We start from the raw sequence: 21,088 nt of genomic DNA, 5'->3' as shown, positions 1-21,088 counted from the left end.
CCCGGACTCATCAAAACTCCGACTCCGATTTCCCAACCAAATTCTCAGGCTGGACATGCCCGGCGAAGGTCAGTACTCCACACTTGACAACTCTATTTGCTCTTAAACAAAATCAATCCAATCTGATTGCGGAAGCTAGAACTCATGGCAGAGATGGACCACCGCAAGGAGAGAATGAAGAGCGACTGCAAGACGATCCTGGAGAGCATAAACGCAATGTGCTTCGAGAACCTCAACGACGAACAGGTCCACGCGCTCGTCATGATGCGTGAGATCGCCCGCGGCGTCCTCGACAATCGACTCGCCAAGGTCTCCAGCAGCGACGTCAAGAAGGCTCTCTCCTCCAGCATTGACAAGATGGTCAGTTTTTTCTTCTCAAGGTTTTCGATAGAGTTGTTTGTGTGATTTGAAGTGATTTGTCTTGGAGGTGCAGGTGGAGTCGTGTAGGGATGTGGTGAGCATTTTGGGGAGGATTTCGTGCGAGGGATTAGGTGAGGAGGAGTTTCAGAAGCTGGGGAGGATGAAGGAGATTGCAATGGGGATCGTTTTGAAACGTTCCACGGCGGTAGCTGCCGTGGCCGGTGAAGCTGGTGATCAGGTATGAATGTAGGATCAATGAGCTGTAATGTTAGTTTTTCGCATTTGGAGTTGTTGATTTTGGTTGTTGGTTGCTTATTTGATGAGTTTTGCAGGGTGATGGAGGCGATGATGATGTAAGCGAGAAGGATGTGTATAGTGGAGGAGTAGAAGTTGAGGGGAGGAGTGAAGGTGATCAGAATGAGGTGCGGCAGGGGGTTGTGGATGGGGAGATACACATGTGGAATGGATATGTTCCGATTATTGAAGGGGCAGGAGAAGAGAGGAAGATGGCGGAGGAAAACCGTGAAGTGGTTTCAAGGGATGAAGGTGCTTGGAATGTGGGGCGGGGGAGTTTGGTTGAGGGGACGGGGGATGCTGGCCATCAGGAGCAGACTAGGAGAGTAGAAGGGTTGATGTTTGAAGATGATTGTCTCGTGGTGGTATCGGATTTTGAAACTCAAGATGTGAAAAGTGAGCTGCAGAAGTCTTTGTCAGCTCAAACTCCTCAGGCAACTATTTCATGGCCTTCAGATGACGTGATAAACTTAGAGTGGGTTCAGTTCATGATGTTTACTATTGAGCAGTGTTATGGTGAGTCGCCACAGAGGTTTTGTGATGTAATTCCAGTTCCTTTGGTGGATAAATTAATCGATACAGCTTCAAGTATCTTGTGCAAGGAGCCAAATTGTGTCGAAGTTGATTGCCAAGGACAGGATTCAAGAGTTGTTGTAGTAGGCGACATTTATGGACAGTTCCATGATTTGTTGCGTCTCTTTGAGCATGCTGGGTTGCCTTCTGACAACCAGTCATATGTTTTTAATGGAAATTATGTTGACAAAGGTGCACATGGCTTAGATATCTTTCTCGTCTTGCTGGCATGGAAGGTAAATGATAATAATAATATGCTTAACTTATTCAGTTCTTTTTTAGACTTTCATTAAGTGTTAGTTAGTTACTCTTTCACATAATAGAATTCATGTATGACTTGGTATTTCCATTATTCTACTTTTTCTTTGCTATATGGTGGTCTAGAGAGAGTTGTATTTTTTAAGCATCTTTATGCACATTCTCTTGGAAAAGAGTTGAGCGACAGATTGTTTTCTTATGGATACTAGGAGCATGACTTTTTAATAGCATAGTTGAGTTTAAGATTAAAAATTTGAAATGATTCATTTTATTTCTTATAATTTAGGTCCTGATGCCCAGTAGAGTATATCTACTCCGCGGAAACCATGAATCTAGATATTGCACATCTCTGTATGGTTTTGAAGAGGAGGTCAAGACTAAATTTGGGCATCATGGTGAGTATGTCTACAATAAATGCCTCAACTGCTTTAAAGAGCTTCCTCTCGCTTCAGTCATAGTGAATTCTGTATATACCACACATGGAGGTCTTTTCCGGAGTGTTGCCTCTTTGAGAAAGTCTAAAAGAAAGAGGGAGGAAAGCCTTGAACTGGGTTCTTTAGAAGATTTGTCTAAGGTTAAAAGAGCTCTTATAGATGCACCAGATGTAGGTCCGGATGTACTACTGACTGACGTACTATGGTCGGATCCATCAAAGGAAGATGGTCTGGTTGAAAAGACATTTCGAGAACGAGGTCTTTGGTGGGGTCCTGACTGCACTGAGGCTTTTCTAAAGCAATCTAACCTGAAGGTAATATTTTTGTATACTAACGCCGACTTAGTTTGAAACTACTTGCCTGTCTGCAATTGGCATTTATCATTTTGTCATCATATTTTTATACCAGATGATATCTATTGACAAATTAATGTTGCGTATTCAGAATTGAATACTCAAATATCTATCATGACACAAACTATCAATATTATTCCACTGAAACTGGCACCTTTTAATAAGTCTACAGATAGCCAAAAAAATTGTTTACTTTGTTTCATTTTGGGAAAATTTCACTTGCTACTCTCAGAAGGTTTAAATCTGAACTGGAGGTTTTCATTCGAAGATTTGATTTTGTGGCTTTGTTGCTATAGTTGATCATACGCTCACATGAAGGTCCAGATGTAAGGGAAACTCAGGACGAGTTTGGTGACATGCTGAATGGTTACAGTATGGATCATGTAGGAGAGTCGGGGAAGCTATACACTTTGTTTAGTGCTCCAGATTACCCACAGGTTACAATTTCTTGCCATTAGGCTAATTAGTTTCTTCTGTTTTTATATAAGCCTAAGAGATTGTGGACCTAAGTAATTGGATCTTTTTAAGTGCAGTGTGGTGAAACGAGATATAAGAACGAAGGAGTTTATGCTCTATTGAAACCTCCTAATTTTGAAAGTCCTTCATTCCACTCATTCAAGGATGTAGAAAGGCGACAGGTATGGCTTAGACCATCTTTTAACATCTATTAGTTTTCTTTGTTTTCTAAGAGAGAAAAGGAGGGACAAGAGATTAAGATTACTGAACGTTAAAATAATTTCAGTGACTGTCATTTATCAGTTAGGACTTAAGTGGCTACTTGAGCTGTTTGCAAGTCCTTATCCTAACTGCTTAGATGTTCATTTAATATCTCCAATATGTTTTCTAAGCCCAAAATGTCTCTGACTTTCATTTATTTATCTTCAAAAATTGATTAATTTGGTGGAAATTGCTCACAGGCTAATGCCAATGGTGACAAAGATCCGGTCATTGTGGATAAACCAGACTCTTTAATAGGGGTAAGTTGGATATAAATCTGTAGCTTATGGAGATTTTTTCCTTCCTTTTTCTGATTCCACATTAAGAATGTCTCTGTGATTACAATGAGTTTGCTGTTTTTTGTTCAATTAATCTTAGTTCAGCCCTTGTAGAAAATTAGAAATAGAAAATGAAGGGACGTGTATGGTCAAGTACTATCTTACATTCTCATTCTTTTCCTATCTTTTTAGAGGTTATCAACTGGTGTAGACAACAGGTTTAGTGATTTGCATCTTATAATCTCCACATCTTGCTTTGACGAGACAGATTCTCAGTGTAGAATCCACTGAGAAGTGAAAATTTGTTGTGTTCTTAGAGGGCTGTAGTTCAATCCACCAAGTTCTTAAGAATAGGAATTAGACATTCTCTAAAATTTACTTCATTGTAGTTTGGTGTATTTCTAATGTTGGGGACAAGCATGTCTTAAATTATTGTTTTATATTGAAATTATGGTAGTTTGTCTTGAAATGCAACTGCATCTCTCTGGTGGTTCATCTGATCAAGCACTTCTATAAATATGAATATATCATCTATGTTTATGTGCTTGAGTAGGATTTTGATGTCCATAATTAAGTTCCATAGCTCAAAGCAAATCTAACATGTAGAATTTGTGTTTGGTTCGTTATTGTGTTGCATCGACAGTCTTCGACTGGTGTCGGTTTGTCATTAGCTTCTGGTAGTTCTGAGGTTGACTTCAAGGCATTAGGCATTTCTAACCCTCCCTCGTCAAGTGTTATGGTGGGGGATGGTGCAGGTGCCACCCAACTTGTTCAAGTACCGAAGGCTCCTATGGTAGAAGGATTGCCTCTACCTTTGGAGTTACAGGTGGTGGATGTTTCAGGTTGCGATTCCTCCTTTAGTAGCAGAGGTCTAAATTGATGGTTCTCATGTAGGAGCCTCACAGGGCTGCTGACAAGTACTTCTTGGAGCTTATTGCTGGCCTGAAGTATATGGTTTCAACAATGGTGAGTGAGCTGCATTTCATCTTTTGTGCGTTCATTTCACTTGGAAAACTGACATTATTTTATCAAGCAGGGGGACTTTTGAGACCGGACCTTTGAATCAACCCTGCAAAAGTGAGTTTGACATCTAGAGGGGATGCATCAGGTTGAGGTCAAGTTGAAGCCAGGAAGTAGACATGGCACGGTATTCAATAAAGAGAATTTTTGTGTGGAAGAGCCTGTATATATCCAGATCTGAAAGGGAACTCACCAGAAATTAAGTAGTATTAAATATTGGTATCAAAGCTTCGGATAGGTTTCCCTATATCTCAAAATGAGCTCCTCAGGTTCTGGCTATCGGTTTCAATTACTAAAACTGCAATGCATGGATGAAGAGCAAGCAAGGCTTGCTGCTTCAAGGCCTATCATGTTCGAGTGGGTGAATCAAGAAGCTATTAGGGGTTGTGAGGCAGGCTGAGGGAGTTATTGGTGCACAAGTGTTCATATGGTATCAGTATCCAAGCAGTTGCACCGAGCATAACTCCTTTGTGAATATATGACTGAAATGGAAATCGGTCATGCTGGTTGAAGTCTCCTGCAACAACATAAAAGAACTCGTTTAATACTCTTCTGATCCTAGTAAGCTTGATTCCTCTACATGTTGCATGTAGCTCGACATCATTTCGTGTTGGTCAAATGGCCTATTAAACAAATCGCTTACCAAAATGATCATCTGCTTTTACCAGTCTTGACAACATTTTGTTTCCAGGGTCAAATGTGTTTGTTTAAACAAATGCTTACCATATTGATCTACATCTACCAGACTTGCTAATAGTAGCTGATATGTTTAAAGTTACATTCAGTCATAATTGTCACCACTCCAGATTCCTCTGTTGTAACTTTTATCTGTTTTGTCAATGTTCAAAGGATTACTGATCTTCACAAACTAAATGCGCTGACATTGACGGCAAAATCAAAGAGAACTAGGAAGGGTGGAAGACACAGAACTTGGTTGATGTTCATTGCTTTCTTTCTTCACAAAAACATTAATAGCTCCTACTTCTATCGATAAGTCTCTAGCAACAACCAAAACTTTACCATAATTCACAGCGTTCGAAGATCTACTAATATAGCTTAATCTATATAAATAAATAAAAACCTAACAACAAAATCAATAAAATGAAAGCACGTCATTGCAACCAAATGAATTTGCCAGAGGTACCGAAGAGCATGTTTCATCTGATTGCTGGAGGGCTTCATCCAGTCGGGTGGATCATCCGCCCTCCCTCTTACGTTTTACAGCATTCTTAGTCCTACCCCTTTTTGGATTTCCAACGACATCATTGAAACATGTTTGCAATGTGCTCTTGACTTCAGCAAGCAACTTCCCATCTTGGGAACCCATCTCTGCCATTGGTAAAGAATCAGCTATGTTTTCTATTTCTCTCATAGCACTAACCTGTAAAATGAATAAAGGTCAAAAGTCAGTATGATTTTCATGATTATTAAAAGAAACATTTTTGGCTAACTAGGTTCTGCCTACCATTCTCTGGAACTCAGATTCTAAAGATTCAGGCCTCCCAACATATCTACGAGTAATTTTCTTATACCACTCCAAGTACTCGCTTTCATCCACGCCTTCCTCGTCTTCCACGATATAGAAACCACGTTCTAACCACTCCCTGATCTCTGAGCGTATTTTCTCATTTTTCCCATTCAGTTCGACCTCCATCTCATTTGAAAAGTCTAATCCCTGATCAAGAGCAGGAATCTTCCTCTCCCATTTCTGAGGATGCTCCGGTATAGGTTGAAGCATGCCAAACTGCCTAAGGCAACGATCAGGGAGGTGCCTTTCTGCCTTACCAAAGCATATCAACATAGTTTTTGACGTCCGTAAAATCCGACTGCTGTTTATATCTTCCGGTATAGTTGTCGATTCCAAATCTCTGTAAGGATACCACCTTACCTGTATGTCAATACCATATCAATTTTCATTATTAACAATCCAAGAAAAACAATACTTCCAACAGAAGTACAGCAGACAAAGATGTATATGGACTTACATCATAGTACTGAAGGGAATCCAGGGCCTTGCGATAGGCAACTATGTTAGTCTTTGATCTTGTTCCACTAGATCGTCCTTTCCACCTAAGAGCCAATGGAAAACGACCCTGGTTTTGCTCTTCATTGAACTTTGGTTGGCCAACATTCAGGTGATAATAACTCCAACACTGCAAAAGGAAATCTCTAATCAGTTGATTCAATACTTTATTTGAAAGCCATTGAGGCAGAGAGAGAGAGAGAGAGAGAGAGAGAGAGAGAGAGAGCTGTCCATATCTCCTCAGGATGAAAAAGCATATTCATACAAGTTACCTGCAGTAGTGTCAAAGAGCCACTAATTGTGCCTTGAGACTTGAGGGAGGCGTTACCAAGAGCTCTGTAGAGGAATGCCAATGCTGCCGCACCCCAAGCAAATCTTCCAGCTTCATCAAAACTTTCAAATAGTGTGAGAAATGAAACAGAGACTTTATTCCCAGTAGTTGTGGAAAATATTGTACAGCCCACAAGATATAGGAGGTAAGCACGTGTATGGCGTGCGGTCTCTTCAGCCGATGCATCATCAGGACATTTGGAAAAGCACTCTCTCAACCAATTTAGCTTCAACATTCCCCCATTTAAGTCCTTTGGAACTTTTCCCAGTAACTGTTCACACACTATGCTGGGTGTCCTCACGGTAGGGCCTATAACAGGATTTCCATCCACTGGTAGCCCAAGTATAAGTGCAGCATCTTCAAGTGACATAGTCATTTCTCCAACAGGCAAATGAAATGTATTTGTTTCTCTTCGCCACCTCTCAACAAGGGCCGAAATGAGTGAATTGTCAAGCATAATTGTCGGAATAGATCTGAAGTAACCAAATCCGGCCTTCTCCACCAACTCAATTTGTTTAGGTGTGAGTTTCCAATGTTCAAGCATTGAAGTGTGTTCATGACATCTAAGCACACCACGCTCCTACAAAATTTTAATTGACTATCAGTACACATGATGATCACACAAGTACAGAAGAAAAAAGAAAAGAGCAGAATATAAATGATAGATCAAGTTGTTTAACCTGTCCATCCCAAATAGACGAACTGACATGATTGTCTTGATCGTAAAGTAAAGAATTATCTATTGGTCCAGGATCTGCATGTGATTCCATTTGTGCCACTAATATGAACAATCCTAAATCAGCAAAAGGAAACATAAAACTTCAGATCTTAGGCCTTTCAATTGTACAAATGACTGTGATGTACAACATGAAACTTCAGTATAAAGGGTTGCAAACTTGCAACTAAATTACTGCAAATGAGTTTGAAGTTCAGCTCTGTGACTCATTCATGAATTTGGATCTAGGCCTAAAATTCTTAACCCCTGTTCTGCATTTCAAACTCTACACTACTACTTGCTGCTTGCATTCAATTTTTTTTTAAAAAAATATGTGGCTGCCTGCATCAGCTGACTCAAGTGGAGCCTATTGTAATGTTCAGGTTCATATCTTAAATCATAAATAAGGCTATTTGGACACAAAACGACAAAAACAAAATTACTATGTCAACAAAAGGAAAAGATTGATCAAAATGGCTAAAGTCATAAGATTTTGAAGGATCATTGATATAGAACAAAGGGGGTCACTCCTGTACTCTCATTTTCTTCTATTCAAACCATACTTTCTGGAAACAAAAGCTTTCTGCTAATCTTAGTTCCTGGCACTATGAAAAGTACAAGTCTTTTCTCTGTATACAAATAGTGCAGGGTATCACTTTCAAACACCAAAGCTCAATACTTTAACCAATTTCAAAATTCAAAAAAATAAAAAAAACGATGGATAATAGAAGGCTTAAGCCATACTCATAAACACCAACCCAGAATCTCAGTGGCTATAAACTCAGCAAACCCAGAATATCAGCCAAAACACACAAAACTTCATGACCTTCATGAAAAATTAGTAAAAATGAAATCTTTCATGAAATAAACTGAACAGTAGAAAATTATGAACAGAAATAAGGGCCAAAATTTCCAGACCTGAGGTTGATTGTGTGGCGAGATTAGGGTTTTCCGAAAGGATCAGAAATCATAGGAAGAAGAAAGAGGTAGAAACCCAGAAAACGACGACAACGGAGGTGTCGTCCAGGCTCAAAGAAGCGATGGGGGGATGTACGCATCGACCAGAGTCGTTTTCTGAGGGTTTCACGGCGATGGGTGTCGTAGTCTGCTCAAAACCATCCGACGGGGATAAGAAACGACAATCGCAATTTTGGTTGTGAGGTGTCATTTATGGGTCCAGATGGATTTACCTTATTGGTAAAAGTAAGGTATATAGGCGGTAAATATTGTAGCTAGTAGTAAAAACTTGGCATTGTAACAACTTTGTCCATCTTGACTTGCATACGATTGCACCTGGCCACCCACCCTGAGTGAGACTTGGCCATGGAAATCGAACTGGAGGACCGGTCAAAGCTTATAGTCGAGAAAGGTCTAACGGCCGTGTTTGGAAGAGGAAATGGGTTCAACACCACCGACCAAACAGTGTCTCGCCGCCACGTTTTGTTTGAAAACACCACCCAAACAGAGCCCAGAATCTCATTCGAGGTTCTGGGGAGGAACCCCATCTGGGTCCGGACCCAGAAAGATGGGGAAGTCAGGGTTTTCAGAAGGTCGGAGAAGGGCGACCTGGCGGCCGGTGATCGGCTCTGTGTGTCTGGGAAGGAACCCGTTTGGTTTTTAGTGAGAAATGTCGGGGTTGAAGATGAATCCAAGAGGGTTTTGGAGAGTGAGAGTGAACTGGCTGAGGGTTTGGTAAATGGGTTTGATTGGGAAGGTGTTGATATTTCAGGCATTGACCCTGTTAAAGGTTTGGCTCTAGATTGCTCCATGATCTTGCTTGTTTGAGAAATATGATGTCTTGAATTGTATACAAATGATCTTGCTTCTTTGGATTCGTTGTTTATTTGCTTATTATAATGATTAAGTAATTGTGTAATTTCTTTGAGGGACTGTTTTAGGTGGTAGAATGTAGAAAGATGGAGACTTGAATTTGTGAATTGGCACTGTTTTGGCCTTTTGGGGACTTCTGCTGTTAATATGCTATATATCTCTAACAAGATTTTTGTTCTTTGTGTTGAGTTAGTTATGAGGCACTGCTGATTGATAATGAAACCTGATGGAACAATTTTCTTGCATAATTGCATGCATTATATCGAGCAGTTGGCATTTGGAAGTGTTTAGTTCATTGATTATTGAAGAATTTTGTTCAGTTTAGTTTTTGAAGATATGAGTTGTGCATTAATGTTGCTTAGGAAATGAAGCATGGATTTAAGTTTTCAATCTTCTGTACAATCTGTGTTGATGTTTCAGTGACAGAGATCCACAATTCTATGGAATGAGAATTTTAGCTGTAGAATTTTTCCTTCATTAGTTAATAATAGTGAAGACTTTGATTTCAGTTGTGTTTTTCATCTTTATTTCTTGAAGTATTGAGAATTCTCTATTATGCTTATGTTAATGTCGTACACTTTACAATGCAGAGTTTGGCTTTGTTGTAATTGGGCATGAGTTTGATCAGTATCCCAAGCAAATGATTCGCGATGTAAAGAACTGGCACTGGTTTCTTGAGGAACCAAGAAATGAAAGCGACGATGATGTATACGAGGGGAAGGAAAGGATTGGTGGGAGGAGAAAGAGGAAAAAAGGCGTAGAAGATGATAATAAAGAATGGACAGGAGATAGTGAAGCTGACGAAGAGCTTGTTGCAAAACTTAGGAAGGTAAATAAGCCAAAATATTCTACAAGATCGAAGACCCATATTCCATCTCAGAAGAAAACAAAAGGTGGCCAAAGTTCTAATAAGAAGACTGCTGCTGTGGATGACAAGGGCATAAAAGATGAAGATGAAGACGATGAAACACTTGGAGGCTTCATTGTTGGCGAGGATGACTTGGAAGAAGAAGAAGACGAAGACCCTGAAGGAACTGATGAATTTGAAGAAGAGGAGGAGTTTGTTGAAGAAGATGATGATGAATGAATGAAGTAGATGATTGATGCATGTAGCAAAACAGTATAAACACTGCATAGGATAGGGAGCTGGTGAACCTTTTTGTGGTGAACATATACATATCGGGTTCTTGAACTTTTAACATCGCGTAATTAGTAGCTGTGTCCATTGTAGTGCAGAAAATCTGCTTTTGCTTTGTATGTGTAAAAATATGAAATATAGCATCGTATACATTGTGTTTTCTAACAGTCACTTCTATGATATTTGGGCACTCCATGCCTCCATGTGAAGCAGGCAGTATCAGACTATCAGTGTTGTATTAAGCGAACCCTTTCAGTTAAAGTAGTATGCAAAATCCTTTATTTTGGCCATGTCTTAAAGCAAAACCCTTTTTCTGTTGGCAATGTATTCAGCAAAATTCTCATTATCATGATAGTGTGATATATCAAGTTTACAATGGTATTCAATTAAAAATATTATGCTTAGTTACTTCTAGTCTTCCAGACTACATCAAAAGGTGAAAAACAATACAGATGAGATTAAGATATTTGCCCAGCATTATGCGTTATGCCAAATGAGTCACACAAGGCACAACTTTGTACTTCCACATTTTCTTTTTATTAAGAAGAAGAAGAAGAAATACATAGTAACAATGAGAAGAAATACAACTCCACATTTAGGAAAGAGGAGGGCAACAATGGGCATACGCAAATAACTCGTATTGATCCAAACAAAATTAGCAAAGTGACAAGAGGTCAAGAGTTAGAGAGGTCTGATTAATATTTTAAAACCTCCCTGCCACAGAGAGCACAAAAATCATCCACATTGTTCATAAACCGAGACCCCGACTTCAGTTTCAGTCTTCCTCTAATGAGCAACCAAGCAATAACCCTAGGAGCAAATTTTAAATCCTTAAACTTTCCCAAGTAGGAGCGAAACTAGTATTTGTGTTTCCCAACCAAGTTCTTCCACGCCTTCCCTAGTCACTTTGTTTTTCACTATCTTAATGCCTAAACACAGGTCTATGTAAAAATACAAAAAACTAAAGGATTTTCAATGAAGATCCAAAAACACAATCTTATAATTAAAACTCACGTTATCAACTAAAGTACATGTGAAAATCATATTTTCATCCTTACACTATAGACTATATTAAAATAAATAAAAGATAAATTAATAATAATATACATTACCATAACCATGCTTGCAAAATTGTGGCGGCCGGCCAATCAACCCTAAACCCATATTAGTTTGTCCATGCACAAATTATATACTGTAACCGTTGATTAAGATCATCAATAACATTTCCTTTTTTATTTATATCAGAAACAAAGTCACCAATTAAGTGAATATTAATCCCTACTTTTTTCAAATATAAAACTAAAAAACAGAGGGAATATTATTCCTAGTAGACATGCCACTTTGATTTCCCATCTCACGAGGCTTTTGCTCCCACAAACACATAAAAAGAAGGAAGATTTTCTGTGATGAACTCTTACCCCTTTTGCAATATAAATACCTCCAAATGCGAAATTGAGAAAGCTTTTTAGAAATCCAGCTCCCATTACTCGCCGCACGGCGCCGTTTCAGAGTTAGGCAACTCCGCTCTCTCCGTCCTAGCTCCACAAGGACCCCAAGGTAATTACGCCCAAATCCTAGGGTTCTTATTGATTCGAATTTCAAGATTCCAAAAAAGCTGGGTTAGGGCTTAGTGTTGTAATGTTGGTTTTTTTCGTAGGGATTGTGAAGATTGAGAGGTGATTGGGTTTCGGTGATGGAAGATTTCTCGGAGCAGAGTCGATTCGATGAGAACCAAATCGGGTATGATGGGGAGGAGCAATTTCAACAGCCCCAGGAGCAGCAATTTGATTCTGGGCGTGAGTTTGAGGGCAATCATAACAGCAACGTTGATAGTGAGGGCAATGAGTTTAGGGATTCCTCCTTCAGTAATCGTGCCGACGCCGCCGCAGGGTTAGTTAGGTTTTGAGTTCCAAAGTTATAGTTTCTCTGATTGTTGTTGTTAATTGTTGAGGTTCATCATGTTTGGGTTTTGTTGTTTTTTATGTGGTAGGAAACTATTTGTAGGAGGCGTCTCGTGGGAGACCAGTGAAGGTACTTGGTTAAGCTTTTGATTTTTCTATTGCAATGGTTTTATTATGAGAGGAGACCTGTTCCTATTTGAAGTAATATTGGATTTTTTTATCTGGATCATCCGAAAAATTTAAAGCTTGTTATTGTTGCTTAACGCCGATGCTGTGGAGTTGGTTCTGCGTAAAACATGTATTTACTTAGTTGTGTTGAATACAGCTGTCTCGATGTTAGGATTGCAGACTTGTACTACTATTATCATTCTTTGTCAATTGTCATGCAGAGAAAATTTTAAGCTCTTAGATGGAGATTCTAGTCTTCTAGGTTAATTGGTAACACTATTCTTATAAAGGGCTCTGGTACGAAGGCTAGACTTCAATACTTTGTTGCTAGGTTTTACAGGGAAATTCTATGATCCATGGAAATGGTCCAGTACATTTGACGGATGTGATCACCATAGGTTGTAGTGGATGAGAGTTAAAGCATGCCATTGATATGTCCTTCTGTTTTGTGTTCCTATAAAGACGGTTATTTCACCACCCTTCAACCTATTATCTGCCATGCTGCTAATGTTTGTCATAGGACTTGGTCCATGTTGGTTATGTATGACTATACCAGTTGCATTGAGCTGCTGCGTTTCAATTTCCTTCTTAAACTACAAATTTTTTTATTGAAGTAGAAGGAGCTGCAATTTGAGCTACCTTTATTTACTTGCTTGGTGTTCATAGGACAAATCACTTGTTTTCATCAGAATAGAACTAAATTCCAGCTATCACTCTCCAAATTTATGGTGTTCCTCTTTACAGAAACCTTTACCAATTACTTCGGCCAATATGGAGAAATAGCAGATTCTGTTATAATGTTAGACAAACATACTGGGAGACCAAGGGGGTTTGGATTTGTAACATTTGCTGATCCAGTGGCTGCTGATGCAGTTTTAGAGGAAGAGCATGTCATAGATGGCAGAGTGGTAATGTTTAATATCCTATTGCCATAGGGCAGTTGCCACTGCAAAAGTTTAGATATATTTTTTTATGGTTATTTAACTCAGCTCTCTGATGCTGGTGAAATTTTTGTCAACTAGGTGGAGGTGAAGAGGACTGTTCCCAGGGAGGATATGGGATATAAGGCGGGATCAAAAAGAAAGAAAATTTTTGTCGGTGGGATACCAACGTCTTTATCTGATGGTACGGTAAATGCTACTCTTCATCAGTTTTGTAGCCAAGTTAAATTATATATTTTTTATTATGACGCTATTGTAAAACGTTGTAGAGGAATTGGGGGAATATTTTTCTATATTTGGTACCATTGTTGAGCACCAGATTATGGTAGATCATAAAACTGGGAGGTCCCGAGGATTTGGATTTGTCACATTTGAGAATGAAGATGCTCTTGACAAGGTATTTTCAGAAGGAAAAATACATGAACTTGGAGGCAAACAGGTAAAATTGAAAAACTGTTTTACTTTGCACAGATTGTCTCAAAATGGCTTGTTTATGAACTCTCCACTTTGATATTAAATGTAGGTGGAAATAAAAAGGGCTGAACCTAAAAGGCCTGGAGGTGATTTCAGTGGTAGTGCTGCAAGGTCGTATGGTGGCTCAGGTGGTGCTGCAGCTGGATATAGTGGATATAATTCTGGAGGTCGTTTCAGCGGAAAAATGGGCAGGGGCTATGGTGGACCTGGTGGTTATGGTGCTGCCTATGGGAATTACAACAATTATGCTGGAAATTATGCTGCAAATTATGCAGGTTTCTATGGTGGCTATGGTGGATATGGATATGGTTTTGGGTATGGTGGACCCATGTATGGCAATGCCGGGTATGGAGTGAGTGGTTATGGCATGCCTGGTGGTTATGGCACCCCTACAGGTTATGGTGGTGCTAAAGGGTATGGAAGTGGCTCTGCTGGTCGGGGTCAAGGTAGGGGTCGAGGTCGTGGTGGTAGCAGTTACGATGCTGGTAGAGGGTATGATAGGAGTGGTGATTCTACGACTGGAAGATATCATCCGTACCAAAATTGAGGAAAAGTTTTGGTTGACTGCATCTTAATCTATGCCTGCCGGCTATGGGAGCATAGTGAACTTTCCTCAGGCACTGCATGAGAGCATCAACAAAGTTTGCTGTAATGTGAAAAAGAGTTCTGATCGTATTTATTATGATATGCGGTACTTTGCCTACCTCAACGGCTACTATGGGAAGAGAAGCAGAAGGCGACTTAGCAAAGCATCCATGCGCTCCAACAGGAGGTTATCAGTTCTTTACACATACATTGTAGAGAAATTGAAGTGCAGATCAACTATTTGCTAGCCGCTTACAATTGCTACTCCCTTATTTATGACTTGACTTTTAAATCCAGGGATATGAAAGAGATGTGTTTGATTGAAATGTCTTGGCATTTGCTTGTAGTTATAGCATTCTTTCTTCAATAGAATCATATAGGGTAGTTCTGATTTAGCTGTTGCCTCTTTTTTCCTTTGGAGCCAAACAGAAAGTTAGGAAAACAAACAGTAGATCAGCTCTAGGGAACTGTAGGTTCAATAGTTTGGCTACTTATGAACAAAGTCAGTTTTGTCATATGTTTGCTTTCTGACCTGTACGAAATGGCATTGAAATTTTCCATATCTTGAAGATGAATCATTAGTTTATTCTCTCCACATCTCTAATATCTACAGGATTTGGCATGCTATTGAGTTTATGATTGTCTGTCCTTGTAGAACATATAGAGGTCCCCGTAGCCATTAGGAATTAAAGATGAAAATTGTCTATAAATCATGTTACATATTGTCAAAGAACATATTTGTAATAAGTCGAGCATATAATTCTAACGAAGTTCGGTAATCGTGATAAAATACATGGAACGTACCATTATTTTTAACTTTCTGGTCTTGCAAAGCATGATCTTTGAAATTGAAATCTAAAGTCTAAAATATAAATGCCTCGGGATTGTATTGAAGTTTATAATGTTACTGAAGCTAACTAGTTCGTTAGAACTTATGCCGGTGACTATATGAGTCTGAATTCAACCATAGATCTCTAGTTTGTAATGGGGAACTTGATTTTACATGCTGATTTTTTTTCTTGACGGGATAATTAAGTTAAACACACAACCTCCTACTTACTACAATACTCTCTAATTACGCCACTGAACCGAAATTCCGAATCAGATTCGACATAATGATTAATTGTTCTTGAATAAATGAACAAAAAATATAGAAAAATTCCTTCAGAATCTTGGAGTGGGCCTCTCGACCAAGTTTCGATTGTGCCCAAAACCTCGCCATGCCTCGCTTCTCTTTTTTATCCGAACAACACATGGACGATACGAAGCATAGAAATGCGAGCTTCCCCAGAAGTACAGTTAAACTAAGCTAGGAGCATGTCCTTCTTAGTCAAGCCTAGCAACTGTCACCACTTATCTCTAACTGCCATGGCAATGTCCTCAAGCTTCTGCCCTCATATTCCTAACTACTTGAGAAGTAAACCCATTTGCTCATTCTCTACCAAACCTCTCTCTCTTTCTGTCAAGGCTTTCTCTTCTCAGTCATCCAATGCTTCATCCACAGGTAACTTTGTTCCCATTTCTTACTATTATTTTTCTGGGTATCTCTCATTTCATTCCTTTTATAGTTTTCATTGTGTTTGATTAGAAGCATAAATCACAAACCATCAATTTGGATTGAGCATGCTAATGGATAATGGGTCATAGAAGATATGGAATTTACTGATCCAAAAGAAAGTAAAGAATTCTATTTTTTCACTTTATAACATGATTGAGTCTCAAACAGAGCAGAATCACTGCTGATGTGATTAATAATTAGTTTCTTCTGTGTCTAATGCTTTTCCACTGAGGTATGAATTCATGGGTTTCATGAAATCGTGCAGATGAATTGCCAGCACGTGTGGGTTTCCTTGGCCTTGGAATCATGGGTTCTCCAATGGCACTGAACCTCATAAAATCTGGGTACGGATTGTTCATTTGATTCATTTCCAAGATTGATGTTGTTCATACATTGAAGTATCTATCCCATTTGAATGGTTAGAAACTTAGGATGAAGTCGTGAACTAGTCTACGGTTGACAGGCTTTATGATTTATATACGATGACTTTGTATCTAGGATTATAAGAATGAAGTATCTAACCATTATATATGGACGATTTTGTCTGCCTGAGTTCACTCCCCTGTTAACTGCTGAAATTTTATAGGTGTGATGTGACTGTTTGGAATAGGACGAAGAGCAAATGTGATCCACTCATCAGCTTAGGTGCAAAGTAAGTACTCAAGTGTGCATAAATTACATATCATAATTGCTTTGTGCACTAGCTCGTTTAGGATACCCTTGTAAAGGTAATTTAGGTATTGAATGAACAATAATCTCGAGACCTTTGACGCATTTATATTCACTGCATTGCTCTTTTTAGTAGCAAAGATTTATTTCTCGTTCAAATTTGATGTAGTAAGGAGTTAGCTGTTTAGTGATAGTTGTGTTGCTGTGTTCTATGCCTTTCAAAAGGCAAAAGTGAAAAAGTTCAACTTTGAGCACTGATTAATCACAATAATTATGCAGATATAAGCCCTCTCCTGCGGAAGTAGCTGCATCTTGTGATGTCACATTTGCCATGCTTGCCGACCCTGAAAGTGCTGTGCGTATGTTTTCAATAATGGTTTAACATGCTTACTCTTCTACGACATTCACGTGAGCTTATACTTTCATTAATTCAGGTTGATGTTGCCCTAGGGAAGGATGGAGCTGCTAGTGGAATGAGTTCAGGAAAAGGGTAATGCTTATATATGGATTCCTTGAATGGTTTAAGATCATTTTTTTACTAATTTCCACCTAACACTTTCTACTTCTCCTTTCAAAAGTTTTATGTGCATTCTGTTTTTTTTATGCACAAGTATATTGTAGTTCACCTTCTGAGAAAACTACTTATTCTGGTACAAATGGGATTGATGTATACGTTCATCATCTTTGTTCATCGTAAGCAGATTCCAGCATTAATATTTCTCTATTTGGGCATCTGCAGGTATGTGGATGTTTCAACCGTTGATGTTGAAACTTCTAAACTGATTAGTGGTCATGTCAAAGCTGCTGGGGCATTATTTCTGGAGGCAAGTTTTTACTTGGTCTTTATTAGAATCTGTATTACCATGTACGCAATTTTATGTTAACTGTGTTGATTAATGCCAAAATTTCTTGCATTTTTCCTTCAGGCTCCAGTTTCAGGCTCAAAGAAACCAGCAGAAGATGGGCAACTAATATTTCTTACTGCAGGCATGCAATCTTGTTATTTCCTGCATGTTCATTTACAAGTTGCAATGATTGCATTTTCGATTTTGAATAACAAGCAAAAGGATCCTCAAAGAACTGAATCAAGTTGAAATCTTTTAGGTGACAAATCCTTGTATGAAATAGCAGCACCGCTTTTGGACGTCATGGGGAAGGTATTTGCCTTTCTTCACCTAGCCATCCAGTTACCTGTCTCTACTCTATTCTTATATTAAAACTTCCATTCAGTCAAGATTTTACCTTGGAGAGGTTGGAAATGGTGCTGCCATGAAACTTGTTGTCAACATGATCATGGGAAGGTTTTGCTCTAATTTGTACTGGTTATTTCTTCCGTGTTTGGTTGAGTCGATTGATATTCTGACTGTATCCTTTGATCTTTTACACAAATTCTAGTATGATGGCTTCATTTTCAGAAGGGTTGGTTCTCACTGAGAAAATAGGACTGGACCCAAAAGTACTAGTTGAGGTAATTTCCAAAACAGTATATATCTCCCTGCCTTACTTTTTCTCTATCTGACCTGTGAAGTTCCTCATGAATCAATATATCTTTCTTTAATCCGGAATTTGAGATTACAATTTCTTACATGTCTCCACCTCCTGAGTATTTTACCTCGTATAATAGTGATGGTAGATTTCTTGGGTTAAAGGGGAGGCTTAGGAAAACTAATGATAGATAATTATGATGTTCTGAATATATATATTCTTCTTTCTGCAATAATCAAATTTCATAGTATTGGTATATGTCCCTGTTAGAGTTATAGTTCTAAACATACTTGGATCTCCATGGTACTGCAGGTGATCTCACAGGGTGCCATTAGCTCACCAATGTACGCACTCAAAGGCCCATCAATGATTCAATCTCTCTACCCTACCGCGTTCCCCTTGAAGCACCAACAAAAGGTTTGTCAAGTTGCTTTCATTGCGTTTCACGCTGTATAGCCCCTTGAGTACTTGACCTTAAACCGCATGGTTTTGACTTGTGACAGGACATGAGGCTTGCTCTCGGATTAGCAGAATCTGTTTCCCAATCTACGCCACTTGCAGCAGCTGCAAATGAACTGTACAAGGTAGCAAAGTCACATGGACTCAGCGACGAGGACTTCTCAGCAGTCATTGAAGCATTGAAACCGAAGTTGAAGCACTAGGCAATGTAGATGGTAGACAATTATTCAAAAATAAACTGATGAACAAATGGACGATTTGATTGGAACTTGAGTTGAAAGCAGTCATTATCTTACTTTGTTCTGATAAATCAATTTCAGTGAATTTTTAACCGCAACATGGGCTCATTTGGTACACTTGAATTACAGTTCTAATGATTTGGATTCCAATGATAAATGATCAGGTCGGTGTGCACCTCAGCCTTGGAGGGGAAGGTGGATAATCTCTTTGCCTTCTGCTCTTTACGAGAGGTATCCATAGGACTAGATGTCATGACTGTCATCCGGTTTGGCACGTAATACTAATACATAGGATGACAAATTGGCAAGCTAAGCTCAATTTTTCTTCATATTCTTCATAAACTTGCATTTGCGCAATTTTGGCGCGAACAAGTAGTTTACGTTGTTTTTTTCAGTGTTGATATATCGATACATTATATATACATTATATATTGATATAGTTTAGTGACTGATTGATATAGTTTAGTGACTGATCGATATAGTACTAGCTGAACTCAAAGAATATGAGTTTCATTCTATGCCAAGTGCAGCAGCTGCAAGGGATTCGCAGTGACGTGTATATATGTTTCGTTATGGGGTCATCGATGTACCTAGTACGTGCATCTTATCTTTACCTTGGAAAAATTTATCATAAGCCGATGTATGCGGTACACCGGCACATCCGACCGTACAATCTCACTACCACCATATCGTGCATGTAATGACCCCAAAATTTCGAGCTTAAAAACTCAAAATTCCAAAGTCGAAAAACACCAAAACAATCTCAACGAATCGAAATCGTTTTAAATGCACAGCGGATCATTACTGAGTCACAATAAAACTCAGACAACCAATTATTACAAACCAAATTTATAATTCAACATTACATAAAATGGAAATGTAATAATCCTCACAATCTCTCACAAAACTCACAAATAAAACCTCACAAGTTCTCACACACAAATCCGTACTAGAAACCTCACCACAAGCAGGATAATGAACAACTTCGAGTCTCTGGAGTCGTCTCTCAATCTCCACTAATCGACACATGCGGAATTATCCCCTACACCATTGAATTGGTGCACCGAGATTGTAAACACAAACCCAGTAAGCTTATAGCTCGTATGAGTAAAATGAAAATATAACTCGCATATCAATATATACGAAAATCCACAAATCAACAAATATAAATGCACTCATGAGTCAATGAACGGCCCATCTGGTTGTCCCAAAAATATATGAAATGAAGTACTCATGAGAAATTGGGCAACCCTTCTGGTTACCCAAATGCATTTATAATACGGGTACTAATGAACGCTGGTACACATCTGTTACCCCTCATGTAGTACACCGCTGATATTGGGCAACCACCTGCTACCCAACATCCAAAAATATGAGTACTCATGAGCCGATAACCACCTGTTACCTCACATGCAGTACTCCGGCAGACAGACTAGAGCTCTAACTGTATCGTAACTTTCGCCCGGCCAAAGGCTAGGTTCCGACTTGCCAAACACGTACAATAATCACACCTCATATTGTACAAAATCAAGTCTGAAGACAAATCACATTTTAACAATCTCCATGTTAAAATCACGTACAATAATCACACCTCATATTGTACTAATCAAAATCACATGCTCGATATATAAATCTCGTCATCAAAATGACATCATCACGATAAAATCATAACAGTATATTATATAGCAAACTATATATATATTACCTATTTACCATTTATACAATATATATATAATCCGTTATATCATATACATGTCATATTTCATAAACACGTCCGAAGACAAAACGTTTAACAAACACCATGTTAAAACCACGTATAATAATCACACCTCATATTGTACAAATTAAATCACTTGCTCAATATATAATTTTCGTCATTGAAATGACCAATTCATAATGAATTCATCACAGTATATAATATAGCGAACTATATATATGTAATTATTACCATTTATACAGTATATATATGTAATCCACTATATCGTATACATGTCGTAATTCAATATTAAAAACTCTTGCAAAATCTTGAATCTCCGCAAGGGTAGATTCGTAATTATGTGAGATTTTACTCACCTTATCAACTCGAGCGTAATTCCACAATTTCCGAAGATAATTCCTTTCCTTGATTTATCGATCACCTTGAAAAGATAAGAAAAGAATTTAGAATCGTTTCGTAAACCTTTAAATGCCGGAACATTAATAATTTGTTACTGTTCAGCATTTTTTGGTTTTACAAATTTACTGTTCATTGAGGACTATTCACTGTGTACTATTCATGTATTTAC

General features: G+C 38.6%; 5 protein-coding genes across 7 annotated transcripts; 4 read left to right on the top strand and 1 right to left on the bottom strand.

Moving 5' to 3' along the window:
* Positions 1-5,145, top strand: LOC126800641 (serine/threonine-protein phosphatase 7-like). 2 transcript variants are annotated; one of them, XM_050528032.1, is made up of 10 exons: positions 1-68; positions 152-360; positions 434-598; positions 693-1,463; positions 1,772-2,233; positions 2,569-2,709; positions 2,806-2,910; positions 3,190-3,249; positions 3,911-4,233; positions 4,304-5,145. In XM_050528032.1, exons 1-9 carry the CDS (start codon positions 56-58, stop codon positions 4,145-4,147), a joined length of 2,163 nt encoding a protein of 720 aa, XP_050383989.1. In that variant the 5' UTR covers positions 1-55; the 3' UTR covers positions 4,148-4,233; positions 4,304-5,145. The 2 variants fall into 2 exon arrangements, with proteins under 2 accessions (XP_050383989.1, XP_050383990.1); XM_050528033.1 differs by having other exon boundaries at positions 4,301-5,145.
* A 64-nt stretch (positions 5,146-5,209) lies between these two features.
* On the bottom strand, positions 5,210-8,420 carry LOC126800642 (protein MAIN-LIKE 2-like). 2 transcript variants are annotated; one of them, XM_050528035.1, is made up of 6 exons: positions 8,275-8,420; positions 7,322-7,434; positions 6,583-7,221; positions 6,273-6,440; positions 5,753-6,175; positions 5,210-5,668 (listed from the first exon to the last, which is right to left on the bottom strand). In XM_050528035.1, the coding sequence occupies exons 2-6, from the start codon at positions 7,409-7,411 to the stop codon at positions 5,483-5,485; spliced, it is 1,506 nt and encodes a 501-aa protein (XP_050383992.1). In that variant the 5' UTR covers positions 7,412-7,434; positions 8,275-8,420; the 3' UTR covers positions 5,210-5,482. The 2 variants fall into 2 exon arrangements, with proteins under 2 accessions (XP_050383992.1, XP_050383991.1); XM_050528034.1 differs by lacking the exon at positions 8,275-8,420 and having other exon boundaries at positions 7,322-7,756.
* A 201-nt stretch (positions 8,421-8,621) lies between these two features.
* LOC126799870 (transcription initiation factor TFIID subunit 7) lies at positions 8,622-10,504 on the top strand. Its single transcript, XM_050527135.1, has 2 exons — positions 8,622-9,103; positions 9,777-10,504. Exons 1-2 carry the CDS (start codon positions 8,680-8,682, stop codon positions 10,271-10,273), a joined length of 921 nt encoding a protein of 306 aa, XP_050383092.1. The 5' UTR covers positions 8,622-8,679; the 3' UTR covers positions 10,274-10,504.
* Positions 10,505-11,671: 1,167 nt separating this feature from the next.
* LOC126798462 (heterogeneous nuclear ribonucleoprotein 1) lies at positions 11,672-14,952 on the top strand. Its single transcript, XM_050525442.1, has 7 exons — positions 11,672-11,881; positions 11,982-12,214; positions 12,315-12,355; positions 13,138-13,301; positions 13,416-13,518; positions 13,604-13,773; positions 13,858-14,952. The coding sequence occupies exons 2-7, from the start codon at positions 12,018-12,020 to the stop codon at positions 14,353-14,355; spliced, it is 1,173 nt and encodes a 390-aa protein (XP_050381399.1). The 5' UTR covers positions 11,672-11,881; positions 11,982-12,017; the 3' UTR covers positions 14,356-14,952.
* A 735-nt stretch (positions 14,953-15,687) lies between these two features.
* LOC126798524 (glyoxylate/succinic semialdehyde reductase 2, chloroplastic) lies at positions 15,688-18,893 on the top strand. Its single transcript, XM_050525527.1, has 12 exons — positions 15,688-15,897; positions 16,217-16,295; positions 16,538-16,603; positions 16,900-16,975; positions 17,055-17,110; positions 17,360-17,444; positions 17,547-17,607; positions 17,725-17,777; positions 17,851-17,921; positions 18,016-18,088; positions 18,418-18,522; positions 18,609-18,893. The coding sequence occupies exons 1-12, from the start codon at positions 15,711-15,713 to the stop codon at positions 18,765-18,767; spliced, it is 1,071 nt and encodes a 356-aa protein (XP_050381484.1). The 5' UTR covers positions 15,688-15,710; the 3' UTR covers positions 18,768-18,893.
* The last annotated feature ends 2,195 nt before the right edge of the window (positions 18,894-21,088 follow it).

This window comes from Argentina anserina, chromosome 6 (assembly GCF_933775445.1).
Source record: "Argentina anserina chromosome 6, drPotAnse1.1, whole genome shotgun sequence".
Lineage (NCBI taxonomy): Eukaryota > Viridiplantae > Streptophyta > Magnoliopsida > Rosales > Rosaceae > Argentina > Argentina anserina.
The sequence above is the reverse complement of the archived record's forward strand: the minus strand, read 5'-3'. Positions and strand labels throughout refer to the sequence as shown.